Raw genomic sequence first — 17,769 nt, 5'->3', positions numbered from 1 at the left:
GAAACCAGAAACACAGAGGATATCCACTCTCCCAAGCTCTTGCCAGCTCTGCCCTTTACATGGACGTGGAGCACTCAATGGAATCATTCTTGCTACTCATGAGGAAAGCTTATGCAAATGCACCAGGTTTGAACCATAGGTTTCTTTCTGAGGAATGTTAGTTCTTAGCCCCTGAAAGGCTCAGGAAATCATTGTTGCTATCCAAGGTACAATGTATTTTGGAAGATTGACTCAAGAGCAAGCATTTTCACTTTAGAAAATCAAAGACTGCTCCTGTCCTTCTACATTTGGCTGTCCCCTTATTTTACCAAAAATAATTATTGGTTTGTTATTCTATTTTTTTTCTCATCTCCACTGTACTTCCCATGAAGAATTGCTTTTTTTTTTAAATAGTTCTCTATTATTTTAATTGAAATCTGACCTATAGATCATTTTAGGAGTTGTGAAAGAATATACTCTGGTTGGGGTCATAGGTCATTGAGTATTATAGATTTAGATTTAGCAAGGACATTAGAGGTCATCAAGTCCAATCCTCTCATTTTACAGATAATGAAATTGGGGACAAAAGAAACTGATTTTCCCAGGCTTATACTGTTGATAAATATCTAAGGCACAATATAAATTTAAGTCTTCTTTATATTGAGAAGTCAAAAAAGCCAGAATTGTGACAAAAAGCTGTAGATGAGTATTTTCCAGTAGGTTCCCAATACCACATTGAATTATATTAAATATTTACGAGGGACTCAAGCAGGTGTATGCTGAAACTAGCTCTGAGAATCAGTGTTTAAATTTTTGGTGTGAGCATTTACAGTTTGGAAACTGGCAACTATTACGAATCAAGGATTGATTTACGGTTTTGTTAAATGTCTAGACTTAAGAAGATGAAGGAAAAATTTAAATAGTGCAGATTAAATTTAAAAGTATGTTACTCATATGTGTATCTCTCTCTCTCTCTCTCTATATATATATATATAGAGAGAGAGAGAGAGAGAGAGAGAACCAATAATTAAACACTTACTAGCACACCATTGGGCACAAGCATTTTGCCTATTATTTGTATATGATTTCATGAACCTATGAAAATTATGCAATCTCTTTCAAAATAATTTTTGAGCTGAAAAATTTATTTCACTGTAGAAATCACTTTTTTTCCCTTAATTCCTTTCTGCCAACCAAATTAGTTTAATGAACATTTATTATCCATTGATGTAGACCACTTATACCAAAAACTTACAGAAGAGAAGGAGAAGCAGTAAGCCAAGAAAAAGGTAAGAATATGAAAAAACAACCCAGTATTATCTTTGCAAATAATGAAAATTAATATTTATATAGTGCTTTCAGGTAGACAGAATGTTAATGTCACCTTATTTGACTGTCACAACAACCCTGTGAGGTATGATACCATTATCCCCATTTTACAATTGAAGAAAGGCTGAGAAAGGTTAAATAACTTTCCCAGGAGTCACTGAATCTGTAAGTTTCTGAAGCAGGATTTGAATGTGGGGCTTTTAGATACTAAGACCAGTCTCTATCCTCTAGGCCAGGGCTTCTTAAATTTTTTCCACTCATGACCAATTTTTGCTAAAGAAATTTTTATATAATCTTGAGTATATAAAATAGGTATACAAATCAAACATTTACTGATAATAAATCATAATTTCATGACACCCCCCCATATTCAATTACGTGATTACATATGGAGTTGTAATCCACAGGCTAAGAAGCTTTGCTCTAGACCACTCCCTAATGAAGAGGGGTCCACTTATTTTCCTAAACTATTGTCCCTTTATTTTGTTCAGGAAAGCAGTGTTTAATTTAAACTTTAATCTAAAACCTGTTCTTAACTTTAATCCAAAGCCTGTGTACAAGAAGGCTAGACTTTTACTCTCCAGTAAAAAGTCACCATTTCATTCCATTGACATGGGCTATGTATTGAATAATGTTTAGGGAAAGAGCAAGGTAGGGCTTTTGGAGGATAAGGACTTCCAGGGCCTTCTCCGTTCTATATTCTTTTCCACTTTCTTTTGATCGTTTTTAAAAGACCTGTGGTGGTATGTATTTGTGATTCTCATTTTTCGTCAAGTTTCCACTTCCAATACCCTTTTGGTATAGGAAATAAAAGGACCTGGGCATTTTGCCTCTTGCTTTCCTATAGTTTTCCCAAACTTACTCAAATGATGCAATATCTCAGTTTGCTAAAAAATGAAGTGTGACTTAGACTCCAGAGTAGCTCCTAAGTTACCTGTTCCTGGGAGATTTGAACAGGATTTCGGAAGACTGTCCAGAGCACAGTGGGGAAACAAGGAGGAGTGGTCAGAGATCCTTGGTAGCGGTAATATTCATCTAAATTCGGAGGAAGAAGGTCTTGAATATTAAAACTTGGAATTTTAACTTTCTGATCTGAAAGAAGCACAATGGAAGTGGAGAGAGTGATATTAACAGCTTGCAACACATAGAAATATTATTTTAATAAAAACTTGGAGTATATTTCTCTACCACCCTAAATCTACTTTATCACTGCTGACCATCCCACAAATTTACTGAATAATAACTGACATTTATATAGCACTTGCAAATTGTATCATTTGATTCTTACAATAGTGCTGGGAAATGAGTGCTATTATTATCTCCTTTCTTACATATGGGGAAACTGAGGTTCATGGAGGTTGTTGACTTGCTCAGTGTCATACAATTAATAATTATCTAAGGTAGGATTTAAACCCAGGTGTTCCTGACTTTGATTCTAACCCACTAAAGGTGTTGCAGACCAGGGCCACCAGGCCACAAGCAGCCTCAACACACCCAAGTTTGACCCAAACCAGATTAAAATGTAATTGGGAAATATTTAACAAAACAGAGGATGTCATTATGTGGCTTGAAGGACATTGTTTCTATTAGAGTTTGACACCAGTGTGCTGGCTCCTGGGCTGGACAGTTGCTTCCCTTCACAACATCTCACAAACTCCCCATTGCCTTGCTGCCCACCTGTCCTCCTCACCACAGTGTTGGATTCTGTCCCTGGTTCTGCTGGGGGTTCTTGCCACGTTATATCTAATAGGTGAGCTTTTACCTTATCTTGCCAGGAACCAGGTCTCTATGTCCCTCCCCTGCCATCGCTACACCAAACTACTATGTCCCTACTCTCTCTGCATATCCAGCTCCCTCTTCCTGAGTTGCCTTTTCTCCTCAGAATGTGATACATTGAGGGTAGGCAGGGACCAGCTTTGTTCCTCTCTCAAATTGTTTACAACTGCTCGCTGTCCACAGTCTTCTGAACATGGATACCACTATCTGTATTTTTCTTTGTCATACTCAGTGGTTGCATCCAACCCCCAGAAAAGACTGAAGGATCAAATAAGGGACTCTGACCACTTACCTTTGTATTTAACATCCTGAAGGTGGCTGAAGATCTTGTCAAAGGAAGGATTGAAGGAACCTATCTGCAATACAAATGACATGGTTGAACTGCTTGGACTGAGGGAGGATTCTAACTGAGGTAGTTTGAGTTATCAGATTAAAGCTTTCTTAACCTTTTTTTTGTATCTGGACCCCTTTGGCAGTCTGATGAAGCCCCTGAAGATCTCTTCTTACAATAAAATTTTTAAATGTTTGATTAAATTACATAAGATCACACATAAAACAAATTATGTTGAAATAGTTATCCAAGTGTACATATATATACATATATATACACACATGCATATATGTGTATAAATATACACATATGTACCTGTATACACATATCTATAGCTATCTATCTATACATAAATATATGTGTGAAATATGTTCATGGACTATAAGCTAATTATTCCTGGATTAGAGGAAGATCTCAGTCTTTAGCAGGCAATATCCACTTAGCTTTTCCTTAGCAACCTCAATCTCCTGAAGATCTTCTTTGATAGTACAATTATCAAGGATGATCATATGATATTGTTCTATTATTACAGCATTGCCACTGAGTTCCTGTCATTCTGCATCCCTTCACAATTTGGTACCTCTCGAGTTTCCAAAGCATTATACTCAGTACTAAATTATACTCTTTATTTTGCTATAATACTGAAGAAATGGCAATTAAAAGGGAAATCTAATACAGAATTGTGCTAAGAATAAAAGTTCATCTAATAATATACCATTTGAGAGGTCTAGGTAAAGCTCCATTTACCTAGACCTTTCATCAGTTTAAAAGGATGTCATCATTACTGTAGTCCTACTCCCCCCCCCCCATCCCCCAAGAAAAAGAAAACATTACTTCTAGACAAAGAGAATCTTCTCAAAAGAAGTGCACTATGTCACACAGGCTTTTTTTTTTTTAATCTAAAGAACACACAATACAGCCAACTGAATCTTTGAGATAGAAGTTCAGGGACAAAATTGCTAATTCATATTTGAAATCACATTTGGAAACTCTTTAAACCAAAAGATGAAGGGGGAGGAGAGCAATGAACTTCTTACCTCAATAAGAACAGCCAGAACAGCTAGTCCTTCTGATTTGTCCTTGGCTGTGGATATATCAGGGTATTTGTCTGAGTTATAATGGACAATATGTAACTATAATAGAGAGAGAAAAGGCCAAAATGTCAGTGTCAAAGGAACATGCAACTTTTGTTCCTGTAAGAAGTCATAGAAAAGCTAAACTATTTTAGAGAAATTGCATTCCTTTTTTCAGGCTATGACTAGGTATTCTTGATCCTATGGTAAGGCTGTTTTTATTACATAGTCCCCTCAAACTCAGTCACTCCTAAATACCATTTAATCTAGAAGTATTCAAGAGCTGAGATGAGAACTCTCCAACCACCATCAGTTTATTTTCATTCAGCCTAAAAAGCCAGAATTTTGCCTGTAAACTATGAAAACATGGTTTTAAAAGTAATTTAATTTGTCTTTATCAACAATATTCTAACATGCCACAAAAACAGAATATTACTCCATGAAAAAAGATAATTTTCTTTTTTAAAATGAATGACAATATTCTCTGATTTCCAATCAAGAAAAATATTTTCCCTATCAAATGAGCAAACTATATATTTTTAATAATACATTCTGAGACTTTTACCCACTTTGTTGGCTGCATTTTATTCACAATTATCATTATTATTTTCCACACAAAAAATAGTAGTAGTAAATTATTTAAATCTTTGGCTCTTAAGGTTTTGGCAACCATTGAAACTGTCTCTCTGAGTCTTTATTTCCCCATTCCTGTTTTCTCCTTTCTGTTTCTCAACATATCAATCATAATTGACTCTAATATAGAAATTTAATGTGTGTAGAGATCATATTTAGTAAATACAAAATTTTTTGTTTTAAATTTTAAAACTGGATAAATAGAACATGAAAGAGATAGGTGGCTTGGTGAATATCATTCTTGGAGTCAAGAAGACTTGAGTTTGAATTTTACCTCACATTTATTAGTTGTGTAACACTCTCCATTAACAATCCCCTTTAATTCTTGCTTTCCCTCTGCTGATTGCCCCCAGCCTATCCTTTATGTATCTTGTTTGTACCTAGTTGCTTTCAGGTTTATCTTTCCCACTAGATGGGAGCTCCTTGAGAACAATCAGTGTCTTGCCTTTCTTTATATCTTAAGCACTTAACACAATGCATGGCCTATATGTGATCACAATAAATGCTTGTTAATAGACTGAGTTCAGTCTCCTCATCCCTTAAATGGCTGTAACAATATAGTCATAATATATCTATGTAATATGTATTAGTTACATTAATATATCATAACATAATATTTTAAAACAATATATTATAATGAAATTAATGTAATATATAATAATAGTTATAATAATATAGCACTTATCCCTTAAGATTGTGATGAGATCAAAATGAAATAACATATATAAAGGGCTTTGCAAACCTTAAGGTGGTATTTAAGTGCTAGCTATTATTACTGTTAGAATAGATTTGGACTAGAAGATCTATAATAATGTATGCTTTAATAATCTATGAATCATTGAGGACATTTGACCTCATCTTCCCCAAATTAAAAAAAAATGAAACTTAAAAAATGTGGCCCTGATTACTTTTTTTTCTAAGGGTCAACTACTCAAAGAAAAAGTGGTTTTCCACTCAGTCTAGGAGTTCTTCACCCTAACTATCTCACCTAGCTTTGGGCAAAGCCCTAGACTAGCTTAGTCCTGTTTCTTCTTGATTTGGAAAAACAGAATTCTGACTGTTTTGGTTCACTAGCTATGAAACACAAGTTCCTGTTTATAACAATTACATGCTGGGTTGAATACTACAATAGAGGTCCAAGAAAATCAAATAAAGACAAGAAATCTTGTTTTAAAAAGAAAAAAAGAGTTAACAAATAATATTAAATTTATATAGGTTTGATTCCTTCATCATACTTCTTGATTTTTTAAAATTAAGATTCCGCTCTGGTTAAAGTAGGTACTATGTCCTTCCATGGGTGACTTAGTAAGACCACAACTTTGCCAATGTAGTATTTAATATTAATGGTATTTAAATAAGATCTGGAGTTTATATGAGAATCTGTTACAGGCATCAAGAGTTTTTAACCTTCAGAAATAATCTTCATTTGAATTTAGTCATGAAGATTAGGTTTTCTTTTAAGGAATTGCCATAAAGAATGGCTCACATTTGTAGAGTTCTGTAAGGTTAGTCAGCTCAACAAACATTGTTTAAGACACTACTCTGTGCCAGGTACGGTACTAGATGCTAGAAATACAAAGAAAGGCAAAAACAGTTTTTGCCTTCAAGGAGCTCTAATGGGACAGACAATACATAAATAATTATATCTGCAATATATATATATATATATAAATAATATATATACACACGTTTGGGTACACACATGCACATACACACAAAGGATAAATGGAAGATAATCTTGGAGGAAAAGCACTGGGATTAGAAGCACATTTGACACTGTACGATGCAGATTCTATCTAATAATTAAGACAGGTACTTCAATAAAATGTTCCATGTGATATATATGTGTGTGTAAATATATAGATAGATAGATATAAAACTGACCCCATTTAACAATCTTCCAATGTCTAAGATATCTTCCTAAAAATATGCTGCCTGAAAAATAAAATCTTGAATTGGGCTTGCTAAACAGCTAAACAAAGTCTGTAGGTTCCTTTTTGGATATAAATCTGTCTTTCAGGTTAATATATAACAAAACCTTGCAATTCTAAATTGGTGATTTATGTGTCATTTTTTGATCACACAAACAGCTACCTAATTTCTGTATGAAGGTAGTTTTCTAAATCATCTCAGGAATAAAATATACTCTTTAACCCCATATCATCAATATGACCTTTCTTAAAATAACAATTGAGAAACAAAGAGATGAGATAGAGTTTAACTTAACTGTTTCTGTTCCTTATGATGTCAGATTTACAAGGATACTTAAGGCCCTCTAGCCATATTTTATCCAGTTTTTGAGGCTTTTCAAAGGTACTTTTAAAAAGATAATCCTGATCATTAAAGACAACTTGGCATTTAGTTTAGTTAAAATTAAATGTATTTGATTTTTGTTTTCTATCCAGAAAGCTAATTAAGAATCAAATCTCTTTACTATTAGTTATATATTTGTTATCTTCAGCTGTTACAATATCTCAGCTCTACCCCAATTAAATTTTTTACTTTACTTAAAATTTTCTTAAAGAAGCATCTTACCTTAACTCTGTAAGGGAAAACAGCATAAGAGTCATTACCTTCATTTTACATATAATAAAGAAATTTGGACATAGAGAAAATAACTTACTCAGGATCACTTGGCACTTGGCTTGCAAGTGGCCTGTGCAAAATTTGAACTTGGGTCTCCTGACCCCAAAGACAGTAATGTTCCACACCACAATGCTTCCTTTTATCAGATTTTTTTCTTCACACACACACACACACACACACACAGAAGTATATATACACACATATACATATATGCATATACATACATAGATATAATAACCCGAGTCTTCATAGCAGAAAGAAAAGCAACCAGAATGATCTACAACCACCTAAACCCTGATTCCCACCTGTGTCCTAGCTTCCTTATATCCCCCTGAGGAAGGGAAGTCTCCACTCAACAATTAGCCAGAAATAATTGCAGTGTATGAGGTTCAGAAAGGGGCATGAAGATGTGTGAGCTTCTAATAGTGCCATCATATATCAGGTCCAGAATTATACCCCACCTTACTTGTAAGTAGACCTATAATTAGCCTGAGACATGAAACCATTTAGTGGTTATGAACAGTAGAGAATTGACATGTAATTATTCACTGTAGAATCCATTTCTTGATCTGTGCTATTTATCCCTTGTATTGCACTATAAACATTCACAACTGCTCCCCTGTGTTCTGGCTTGTAGGAACTAAAAAGTGGAGTAAAAAGCCAACAATTACCCAGTTGTCACTAAGGGAATAATGTTCTGCCCCTCCTCCCATTCTCTGTTGACATTGTGGATTTGCACACCAGGGTTGGGCAGTGCAGCATAACACCCAGTGATGTATTATAACGCTAAGCTACCTCTCAGCAGATCTTTAAGCAGAAAACATCATTTCTCTCCCAGAGTTTAAGGCAGTTTGGGCTTTTTGCTTTGATATTCTGGTACCATTCATTATTATCTCCTAAGAGTCTGCTGGGATAAAGTAAAGATTAGAGAATGTGGGGCTCACTCCAGCCCATGTCCCTGTGCCCCGATTCTATATCACTAAAGCTCCAATACACAGCAGGGGTGATAGCACACTCCTGGACAGGCCAGGCATAATAATAATGGACCGTTACTGGCAAGGGAAGCTAATTATCATGATGTTACAGAAGTGTGGGATGCAGAGGTTAGGGAGACTATTAGTACCTAATGTGATGATATTAGAAGGAGTACATGACCATTTTCAATGGCTCATTATAGACTTTGAGCTGGAAGTACCTCGGAGGTCATCTTTTGTAAGCCCTTTATTTTATATAAGCCTTTTCTGAGGCTCAGAGGAACTTGTTCAAGGCCAAAGGCATAGTAAGTGGCAGAGGTGAGATTTGAACTCGGGGCTTTTGCAGAGACGATAAGGACCCCGTTAGACTGCAAGCTCCTTGAGGGCAGGGACTGATTTTCACCTCCCTTTGCATCTCCAGGGCTCAGCACAGTGCCATGCGCTTAGTGGGTATATGATAAATGCTAACTGACTGACTGAGCTTGGGAGTGGAAAGCCTGAATCTGACAATTACTAGATGCCATACTCTTGGCCAAGTTGTTTAATCTCTGTGCCTCTGCACCCTCATCTTTGAGAAGGAGATAACAAAATATTGACAGCCTGTCTTCATATTCTCTGAAGTAATCCTCCCCTATCTGGGCCCCTTGAAAGACTGTAGTATGTCTCTATTGTCTGCCTGGGAAATGGACAAATCACAAATCTCTGTGAAGCAGTCACCCTGAGCAATTTGCTGAATTCATAAATGTAGTTAAAAGTAATTAAAATGAAGAAAAACTAATATTTTATTTGTATGATGGTGTATCCTCCTTTATCCTAATCTGATTTTTAATTAGCCACATGAAGGCATCAGGACAGGCTCCCAGCACGTTCATTAGGGTATTTCACCTTAATTGGGGAGGGTTGAGGAAGAAATAAAATGAATTTTCATATACTTCCTGCCCATAAACAATAGCTAGATTGCTGCTCAAGATCTTCCCCTTATCATTCACATAGCCAGGTGGTATAGGGATGAATAACATCAACATTTGAACTGTTTGCCTCCAAAAAACACAACCATTAGTCACCTAAACGTGGGCCCATCAGGGGCCAGAAACAGTTTCAGGCCAGCATTAGGGACAAACTGAATTCTGACCGCAATCTTCTCTCCCACTCTACTTACCTCAGCTGCAAAATGCTTTCCCTCAACTGTGTGCTCAGAGCCATGGGGGTTATTTTGATTGCCCCAATGGAGGTGAATTTCTGTTGCTCTGTATTTGGGACCCAGGCCTTTAATGTACATATTTGCAGGCAGTTCTAATTTCACTGTGAGAAAAAAAGGAAGTATTAGTATCAATGCAGGAACAAGGGTTTAAAAACAATGAGAAAACAAAACTCTGAGACCCAGATAAGTAGAGATAAAAGAGATTTGAGAATCAAAGTCCTAGGTTTCTTCTTACCCTGATAGGATCATCTTTGATGGATTTGATCTAACTCTGTGAACCTTCAGGGAATTTTTCTACTTGTAAAATGCATTTGATGTGTGAACCTACTTCACAGGAGAATTCAGAAGAGTTTATTAATCTATGTGCTTGGCATATAATAATGTACTCTCAATTAGGCATTTGGTTAATTAATCTTTACTATCATTAAGTACCTTAGGTTGTAAGTAGGAGCCAGGACCAGGTATCAGTAAGTCATCTAAGCTGGGTGGCTGAGATGTAGAAACTCATCTCTTGTTACTGCTGCTGTTGTGAGTATAATCAGGGGAGATAAATGCTCCACACGAGGCATTTTTCTCACAGATCCTGAAATTCTTGATATAATTCTTAGTGAAATTTCAACTGAAAGCAGTAGGAGACCCACATCCATCTTTTGAAAACCATTTGTTAATAGCAACAAAGCTGATAGAGATGTGGAATGGCCACACTTCTGGGGCACTGCCGACAGAAATAATAGACATCTGGGAAGAGCACTTGAGGGAGGAGGGAAAGAGAGAAGAACGGGAAGGGATTACATGGCAATTACATGGAAGTTAGGTACAGCAAACCCCAGCATACTTTTGGTGTTTAGACTGATCACTGAGTTTCTAGGGAGATGGAAGACAGCACATCATTTGAGCTCTGTGTGCTAAAAAAGAGTTGTGGTCCTAGGCTTAGAGTGATAACATGGCACACTATGTTGTTAGGATTCCTACATCCTAATTGTACGAGATGAGTTTTAATGTATCCCTGGAGTTTCATAGGACCATAGATCTCCAATCAGAAAGGATTCTGAGAGGCCATATAGTCCAACCATGGGGAAAGGGGGGTGCTAAGTTAATTGGGAACCATCTGTATTACACCCAGCTATTTGTTACACCTTCAACTCTTCATATAAAATCAGAATAAAGGATTGAATGCATGTAGAACTATGGCAACCACTATTTACATACAAAACACTGACTTATTTTATCCACTACCCAATGACACATTAATAGTTAATTTTTTCATTTAATAGTATTTTTCCAATTACATGTAGTTTTCAACATTCATCTTTGTAAGATTTTGAATTCCAATTTTTTCTTCCTTCCTCTCTCCCCCCAAGAGAGCAATCTGATATAGATTGTGCATGTACAATCCATGTTAAGCATATTTTCACAATAGTCACTTTGTGAAAAAAGACTTCAGAACAAAAGGGAAAAGACACAAAAATGAAAGAAAAAACAAATATGAAAATAATATGCTTTGATCTACATTCAGACTCTGTAGTTCTTTGTCTGGATATAGACAGCATTTTCCAACACGATTCCCTTGGAATTGTCTTGGATTTATTGCACTGCTGAGAAGAGTTAAATCTATCATAGTTGATCATTGCACAATGTTGCTGTTACTGTGTACAATGTTCTGGTTCTGCTCACTTCATTGACCAATGATAGGGTTTTTTGGTTTTTTTTTAAATCTTATCTTTTAAATCAATGAGAAACCATAGTACTTTGCTGATAGTACTTTGAGATTAGATTCTGAAGCTGTGGTCTAAGATGACTTTGCCATGACTCAGTTTTCAGACTTTGAATAGCCTGGGTGAATTGTAAGGCAAAGTAACAATGGCTGTGGGGCTAGTGGTGACGGTGTGTGGTCCTTTCAGTCACTTCTGACTCTTTTTGACCTGATCCGGGGTTTTCTTGGCAAAAATACTGGAATGGTTTACCATTTCCTTCTGAAGCTCATTTTACAGATCAGGAAACAGAGGCAAACAGGCTTAAGTGACTTGTCAGGGTCACACAACCAGTAAGCAGTGTCTGAGGTCAGGTTTGAACTCAGAAAGATGAGACTTCCCGACTCTAGGCTGGGTACCCTATCCACTGTACCACCTAGCTTCCCAAAGAGTATATCCTGTTAGTTATATTTTATTCTTAATTTCTTTCAATTTGGCTTTCTCTTTGTTCCTTCTCTCACTCCTGGAGATTCACCTAGTCTTAGATGATGTGACTCCGTGGCAGATCCCATAATGAGAAGTCATTCTCCCTTAGAGAACCCGCACAGGTGGTAGATAGTCTTTGCTACACTGGGGCCTGTTATTGGAGCTTCCTATGTTATCAAGCAGGGGACGGGAGAGAAACAGTGGGAAAACAGACTTGTCAGCTTTCCAACTTACCTGAATGTCCGTTATTAGTCAGAGAAAACTCCTCATTGGAAGATATATTGTAACCTTCTAACACTAATGATGAGAGAGTAGAATCGTATTGAAGGATGTCACTGTGAAAATCTATGGGAGACTGGAACATTCCTCCACAGGAAGGGAAAGACTTTGGCCAGGCTTTCTCCCCATCATCACCTAGGAAGAAAAATTGAAGCAGACATACTGTGATCACTGTCTTTTAGTTTTTCTTTTAGGACGATTACTTTTTTCTTGTTTCCAACGAGAAAGCAATGAGCAAATTCTTCAAAGACAACAACTCTCGCCCTATTCCATTAGCCAATACTCACTGTTTGCATTTAGCAGGATGAGCATAAGAGGAAGCCAGAAACACCTAGAGAAGTTTGGTCACATATATTCTGATACTTACTTGTACAAAAACCCAAACTGATGATTTTTTATGTTTTTTAAATTTAAGAACAGTATAAAGAGAAATTTTCCCAACCACTATTAAGAGTTGACATTACTGAAGCAACCAGGTAGTGCAGTGGATAGAGCACCAGCCCTGAAGTCAGAAGGACCAAAGTTCAAATCTGATCTCAGACACTTAACACGTCCTAGCTGTGTGACCTTGGGTGAGTCACTTAATCCCAATTGCCTCAGCAAAAAAAAAAAAAAAGAAGAAGAGTTGACATTACATGTGCCTTATGATTATAAAGTATTTCACATACATTATTTAATTCAATTCTCATCATAACCCTGTGTGTTAACTCCATTTTACAGAGGAGGAAATTAAAGCTTATAAAATTTAATTTAATTTACCAAAGTCTCACAGCTGATGAAAGGCACAGTCAAGAACCAAATCCAGGTCATCTGATGCTAAGTTTAGTACTCTTTCTGAGAGTGTGCTGCTTCCATAATGATCAGTCTATTATAACAATTAGTCTCCTAGGAGCAGCTAGGTAGCACAGTCAATAGAGTACTAGGATTAAAGTCAGGAAAACTTGAATTCAAAACCAGCCTCAGACACTTGATAATTATGTGACCTGGAAAGTCACTTAATTTCTCTTTCTCCATGTATAAAATGTGTGTATTCCCTATGAATAAAATGGGAATAATAACAGCTCTTATCTTGAAGGATTGTTATAAGAATCAAATGAGATATTTGTGTAGTGTTTAGCACAATGTCTAGCACATAATAGATGCTATATGGCACATAGTAAGAGCTGTATATAATAATAATAGGGATGATGATAATAAATGACATTTATTTAGCATTAACTATTTGCCAGGCATTAATTTTGTGCTAAATGCTTTACAATTACGATTTCATTTGATCCTTACAACAACCTTTTAAGGTAGATTCCTTTAGAAAAGGGTGGGGGGAGAAAGAAAGAAAGAAAAGATGGAAGAAGGAAAGGAAGAGAAGGAAAAAAGAAAGAAGGATGGAAGAAAAAAGGAAGAGAGGGAAGAAAAAAGAAGGAAGGGAATTCAGAAGGGAGGAAGAAAGAAACTTATTCCTGTTTCTTCCCTTTTCTATGTGCTAGGTACTTTGTTCCTTGTTAGGGAATCTTGAGACAAAAGTGAAATGATTTCATAGGAGCTCACATTAGCTATGAGCTTTTGTTTCCATCATCATTCATGAAGTCTCACAATTTGAGTGCTCCTTGGCTCTTCATTCACACTCACCAAATATATCTAATCCGTTGCCAATCCTTGTCACACTCCACATCTATACCCCTTCTCTCTATTCACATTATGACCATTTTTCTTCAGACACTGGTCAACTGTCTGCTGGACTACTGCTAATAACTTTTTCCCTCAAGTCTCTCCCATCTCCCATCCATCCTCCACACAGATGCTTTTCTAAGGCATAAGTCTAACCATCTCATTTCCTTCTACCCCTGTAGTCCATTGCAAACTCCTGGGCTTGGCAGTGCTAGCCTTTCACAACTTGGATCCAAACTATCTTTCAACCTTATCCATTTCTATTCTTCTATTCTATACATCTCTATACATATTCTATACACTTCTATTCTCTAATATGCACTGTATGTTTCAACCAAACTTTCTGTTTCTCACTCCATCTCCCATTTCTGTTTCTTTGTTTCCCTCATGCCTAGAATTCTGCCTCCTTAGAATTTTTAGTTTCTTTCGAAGACCACCTTCAACATAAAGCCCTTCTTGATACCTTTTCCCAGCTGCTGCTTCACCCAAATTACCATACTTTGTATGGACAAGATATCCCCAAAGTCTTAATGTAGTTTTAGAATTTGATGATGCCCCATATTTTGTGTATACTCATATGTCTCCCTTGATAAGCTCCTTGAGGACAATCTATGTCACTTTCATATTTGAGTCTTCAGATTCAAAGCATAGAACCAAGCATAGAACCTGGCACATAGTTGTCACTTAAAGACTTGTGTTCATGGTTCTCTAGGTCAGATTAAGCTGCCTGACTTGTGCATTTTGATATTTAAGTAATTTTGACTCTGACCTCAAAGTCTTTGTAGATTAATCAATTTTTATGCTGCTTGTGTCATCTAATTTCATTTCATAGAAATCCTTAGATGTGCCTTTTGGATTGCATACAGCATCCCTCACCATGTGAAATGTTTGAAGAACATAAAAATTATAATGTTAGTATTACAAGATTAAGTGCTCTGTTTGAATAAGAAGAGAAAGAGAACTAAAAACTCATTGAAACGATATACCTGTAGTTGATAGGTGACAAGTAATACTTGAGGACGAAAAAACTTTGGGGAAACAATTTTTTAAGACCTCAGTTCTTATATTATTTATTAGATAACATTCTATCCTCTGGAAATGAAAATAAACTGCCCCCGAGTTCATATAAACTTTTCTGTTCCTGCAGGGAAAAATCTTTAAGGAATTTAAAGCATATGTTTAAAAGATTATCTTCCATAGCAATTAAATTGTGGCTGATTTTTGGTTTGAGGCATTTCTAGAATATCAAGTAATTGGCATGTTATAGCTCGTTGGGTAACAGACATGGATGCATGGTAAGCTCTGTTAAATCTGGGAACAGACCTTTATGATCTGGGGTCTACTTAGCATTACAGAAAAAGGGATGATATGAAATAGAACGTAGACAGCATATTTAAAACAAAAAATATCAGTGGTCTTTCAAATTCACATTCTCTAGAGAAGTGGTCACTGTTCACAGGATTTTAGCACTAGATAAGTCAATCACCTCACTATATAGATGAAGAAACAAGTCAGGAAATATAAAATATGTCCAAAGTTATACATCTAATTAGTGGGGGCTGAATATGAGTTTAGTTCAAGACTCCTTTCCATTATCCCAGTATGGTCCAAGTGCTCAAAGCTCCTGCTCATGACAGATCCTTTATATCAGGCTTGACAGGTACTGAGAGTGGGAGGCTCTCACACATTAAAACTATAATATTCTTGTGGCTTGAAGCAATGTAGTTATGGGGGAGGGAGTGCTGTGTGTTTGTTCAAAGGAACGGCATTCGGGAATAAAAGGAAACTGTTTGAAGGACTAATTTATTACTGGGAATCAAAAGAATAAAAAATAAAATAAAATAAAAAACCAAACATCAGGTATACCAGGAAGAATAGAGGAATAAACAAAATTGATAGGTCTTGTGAGCTGAGACCGTTGTCTTTATCTTATCAGAGTAGAGAAGATAATTATTCGTAAAGGATAAATTTGGCCTAAGGCCAAGGTGACAGAGATCGCAGCTTAAGCATGAAAGAAAGGCTCATTTAGTAAACTGTAGCAAATCATTCATTGCTAGCTTGTAGTAAAGGGTATGGAAGAGTTTTAAAATATTTCATTTGCTCCATTATGTCTAATTCTTGCCCTCTACCCCAATTTTCTAAAAGGCCACCTTAAGCATTTTGGTGATTCAAATGGAAAAAATAATTTGAAAGGGACAAAAATATTATACGAAGGGAGTATATAGTAAATGATATAGTAGAAAGAAGGGAGGAAGAAATTTACATGATAACTTTATTATTTAAAAGGAATAGGGGGTAGCTAGGTGGCAAATGAGGGCAGCTAGGTCATACAGTGGGTAGAGCACCAGCTCTAAAGTCAGGAGGACCCAAGTTCAAATTTGACCTAATACTTCCTAGCTGTGTGACCCTGGACAAGTCACTTAACCCTAATTGCCTCAGCAAAAATAAAGGAATAGCAAGTTCTACGTAACAAATTTGTAATTTCATGTGCAAACATCTTTTTTGTAATGATATGTTATAGAAATACTTGTTTTATTCCATAAATTAAAAATGAAATAAATATTTTCTTAAAAAAGCAAGTGAAAAGGTTTTTTAAAAAAAGAAGAAAGAAAGAGGACTGGCCATAAAGGACTGGGCTGAAATCCTGCCTCTGACATTTTCTGCTTCTGTGTCCACCAACATATCATTCGGTTTTCCCAAGATGTCAATTTTCTCACATATATAAAAAAGGGATTGGATGAGAGATGCTCTAAAGTTGCTTCCTACTCCTTATCTGTGATCCATTCTTAAAGTAGTCTTACTGTGTGGCAAATCTGGAATGTCCTCCCTTCTCTTGCCTGTCCTGGCTTCCTAACTTTCCTCAAGACTCAGCTTAAACTACACTTTTTGCAAGAGACCTTTCCTCTGGGATTACCTGCCACTTATACTGTATGTGCATGGTTATTGCTTTATTGTTTTCTCCATTAGAATATGAGCTCTTTGAAGACAGAGACTGTTTGCTTTCTTTGTATCGCTAATGCTTAGGGATAACAAAATGGCACCACAGTGCACTGGACCTGGAATCAGGAAAGTTAATCTTCCTGAGTTCAAATCCGGCCTTGGACTCATACTAGTTGTATGACCCTAGGCAAGTCACTTAACTGCCTAAGTTTCCTCATCAGTAAAATGAATGGGAGAAGGAAATGGCGATCCATTCTAATAATTTTGCCAAAAAAAACCCCAAAGGGGGTCACAAGGAATCAGACATGACTGGAAAATGACTCAATGATAACAAAAACCCAGTCTCTCATTTTATGGATTAGAAACTGAAAACCAAAGAGGTTCATGGCCAAAGTCACATTGACAGTAGTAGCAGAACTGGGATTTTAATCAAGATTCCTCTGGTTACATGTTGGCTGCTCTTACCACTACAACCTGTCTCTTCAACTGTACCATAGAACTTACCTCAAATGATTGTTATGAAAAATAAATGCTGTCTAAAGTACACTGCCAATCTTAAAGTCATAAATAATGATTATGATGATAATAATCATTTGTGGAAAGAAGAGAATCTACTCGTTCAGGTTAAAATTTATTCTCTACCTCCTTTTGTTGACTTTAACGTGGCATTATTGAGGAGAAGACTATTCCTTCCAACAACCCAAATTCTTTCCTGGACCTGAAGTTAATAAATTGTACTTTTTTCTTTTCTTACTATTTCAATGTGATGTAGGCAAAAAAGTGAAATTCCTGGCAAGGAAATTTTCTGGCTGCCTCTTTTTGGAAT

The 17,769-nt window shown here is 36.3% G+C and overlaps 1 protein-coding gene across 4 annotated transcripts in view; it reads right to left on the bottom strand.

The window, feature by feature from the left end:
• CA12 (carbonic anhydrase 12) overlaps positions 1-17,769 on the bottom strand; it is a 70,746-nt gene that overhangs the window by 16,327 nt on the left and 36,650 nt on the right. For all 4 annotated transcript variants that reach the window (XM_031955425.1, XM_031955427.1, XM_031955426.1 and 1 more), the window contains exons 3-7: positions 12,294-12,473; positions 9,841-9,983; positions 4,453-4,548; positions 3,377-3,440; positions 2,243-2,400 (exon numbers count right to left, since the gene is read on the bottom strand). In XM_031955425.1, coding sequence (XP_031811285.1) covers positions 2,243-2,400; positions 3,377-3,440; positions 4,453-4,548; positions 9,841-9,983; positions 12,294-12,473 — 641 coding nt within the window. The remainder of the gene's footprint in view (positions 1-2,242; positions 2,401-3,376; positions 3,441-4,452; positions 4,549-9,840; positions 9,984-12,293; positions 12,474-17,769) is intronic.

This window comes from Sarcophilus harrisii, chromosome 2 (genome assembly GCF_902635505.1).
Source record: "Sarcophilus harrisii chromosome 2, mSarHar1.11, whole genome shotgun sequence".
In the NCBI taxonomy this organism is placed as follows: domain Eukaryota; kingdom Metazoa; phylum Chordata; class Mammalia; order Dasyuromorphia; family Dasyuridae; genus Sarcophilus; species Sarcophilus harrisii.
This window is presented reverse-complemented; position numbering and strand designations above follow the sequence as displayed.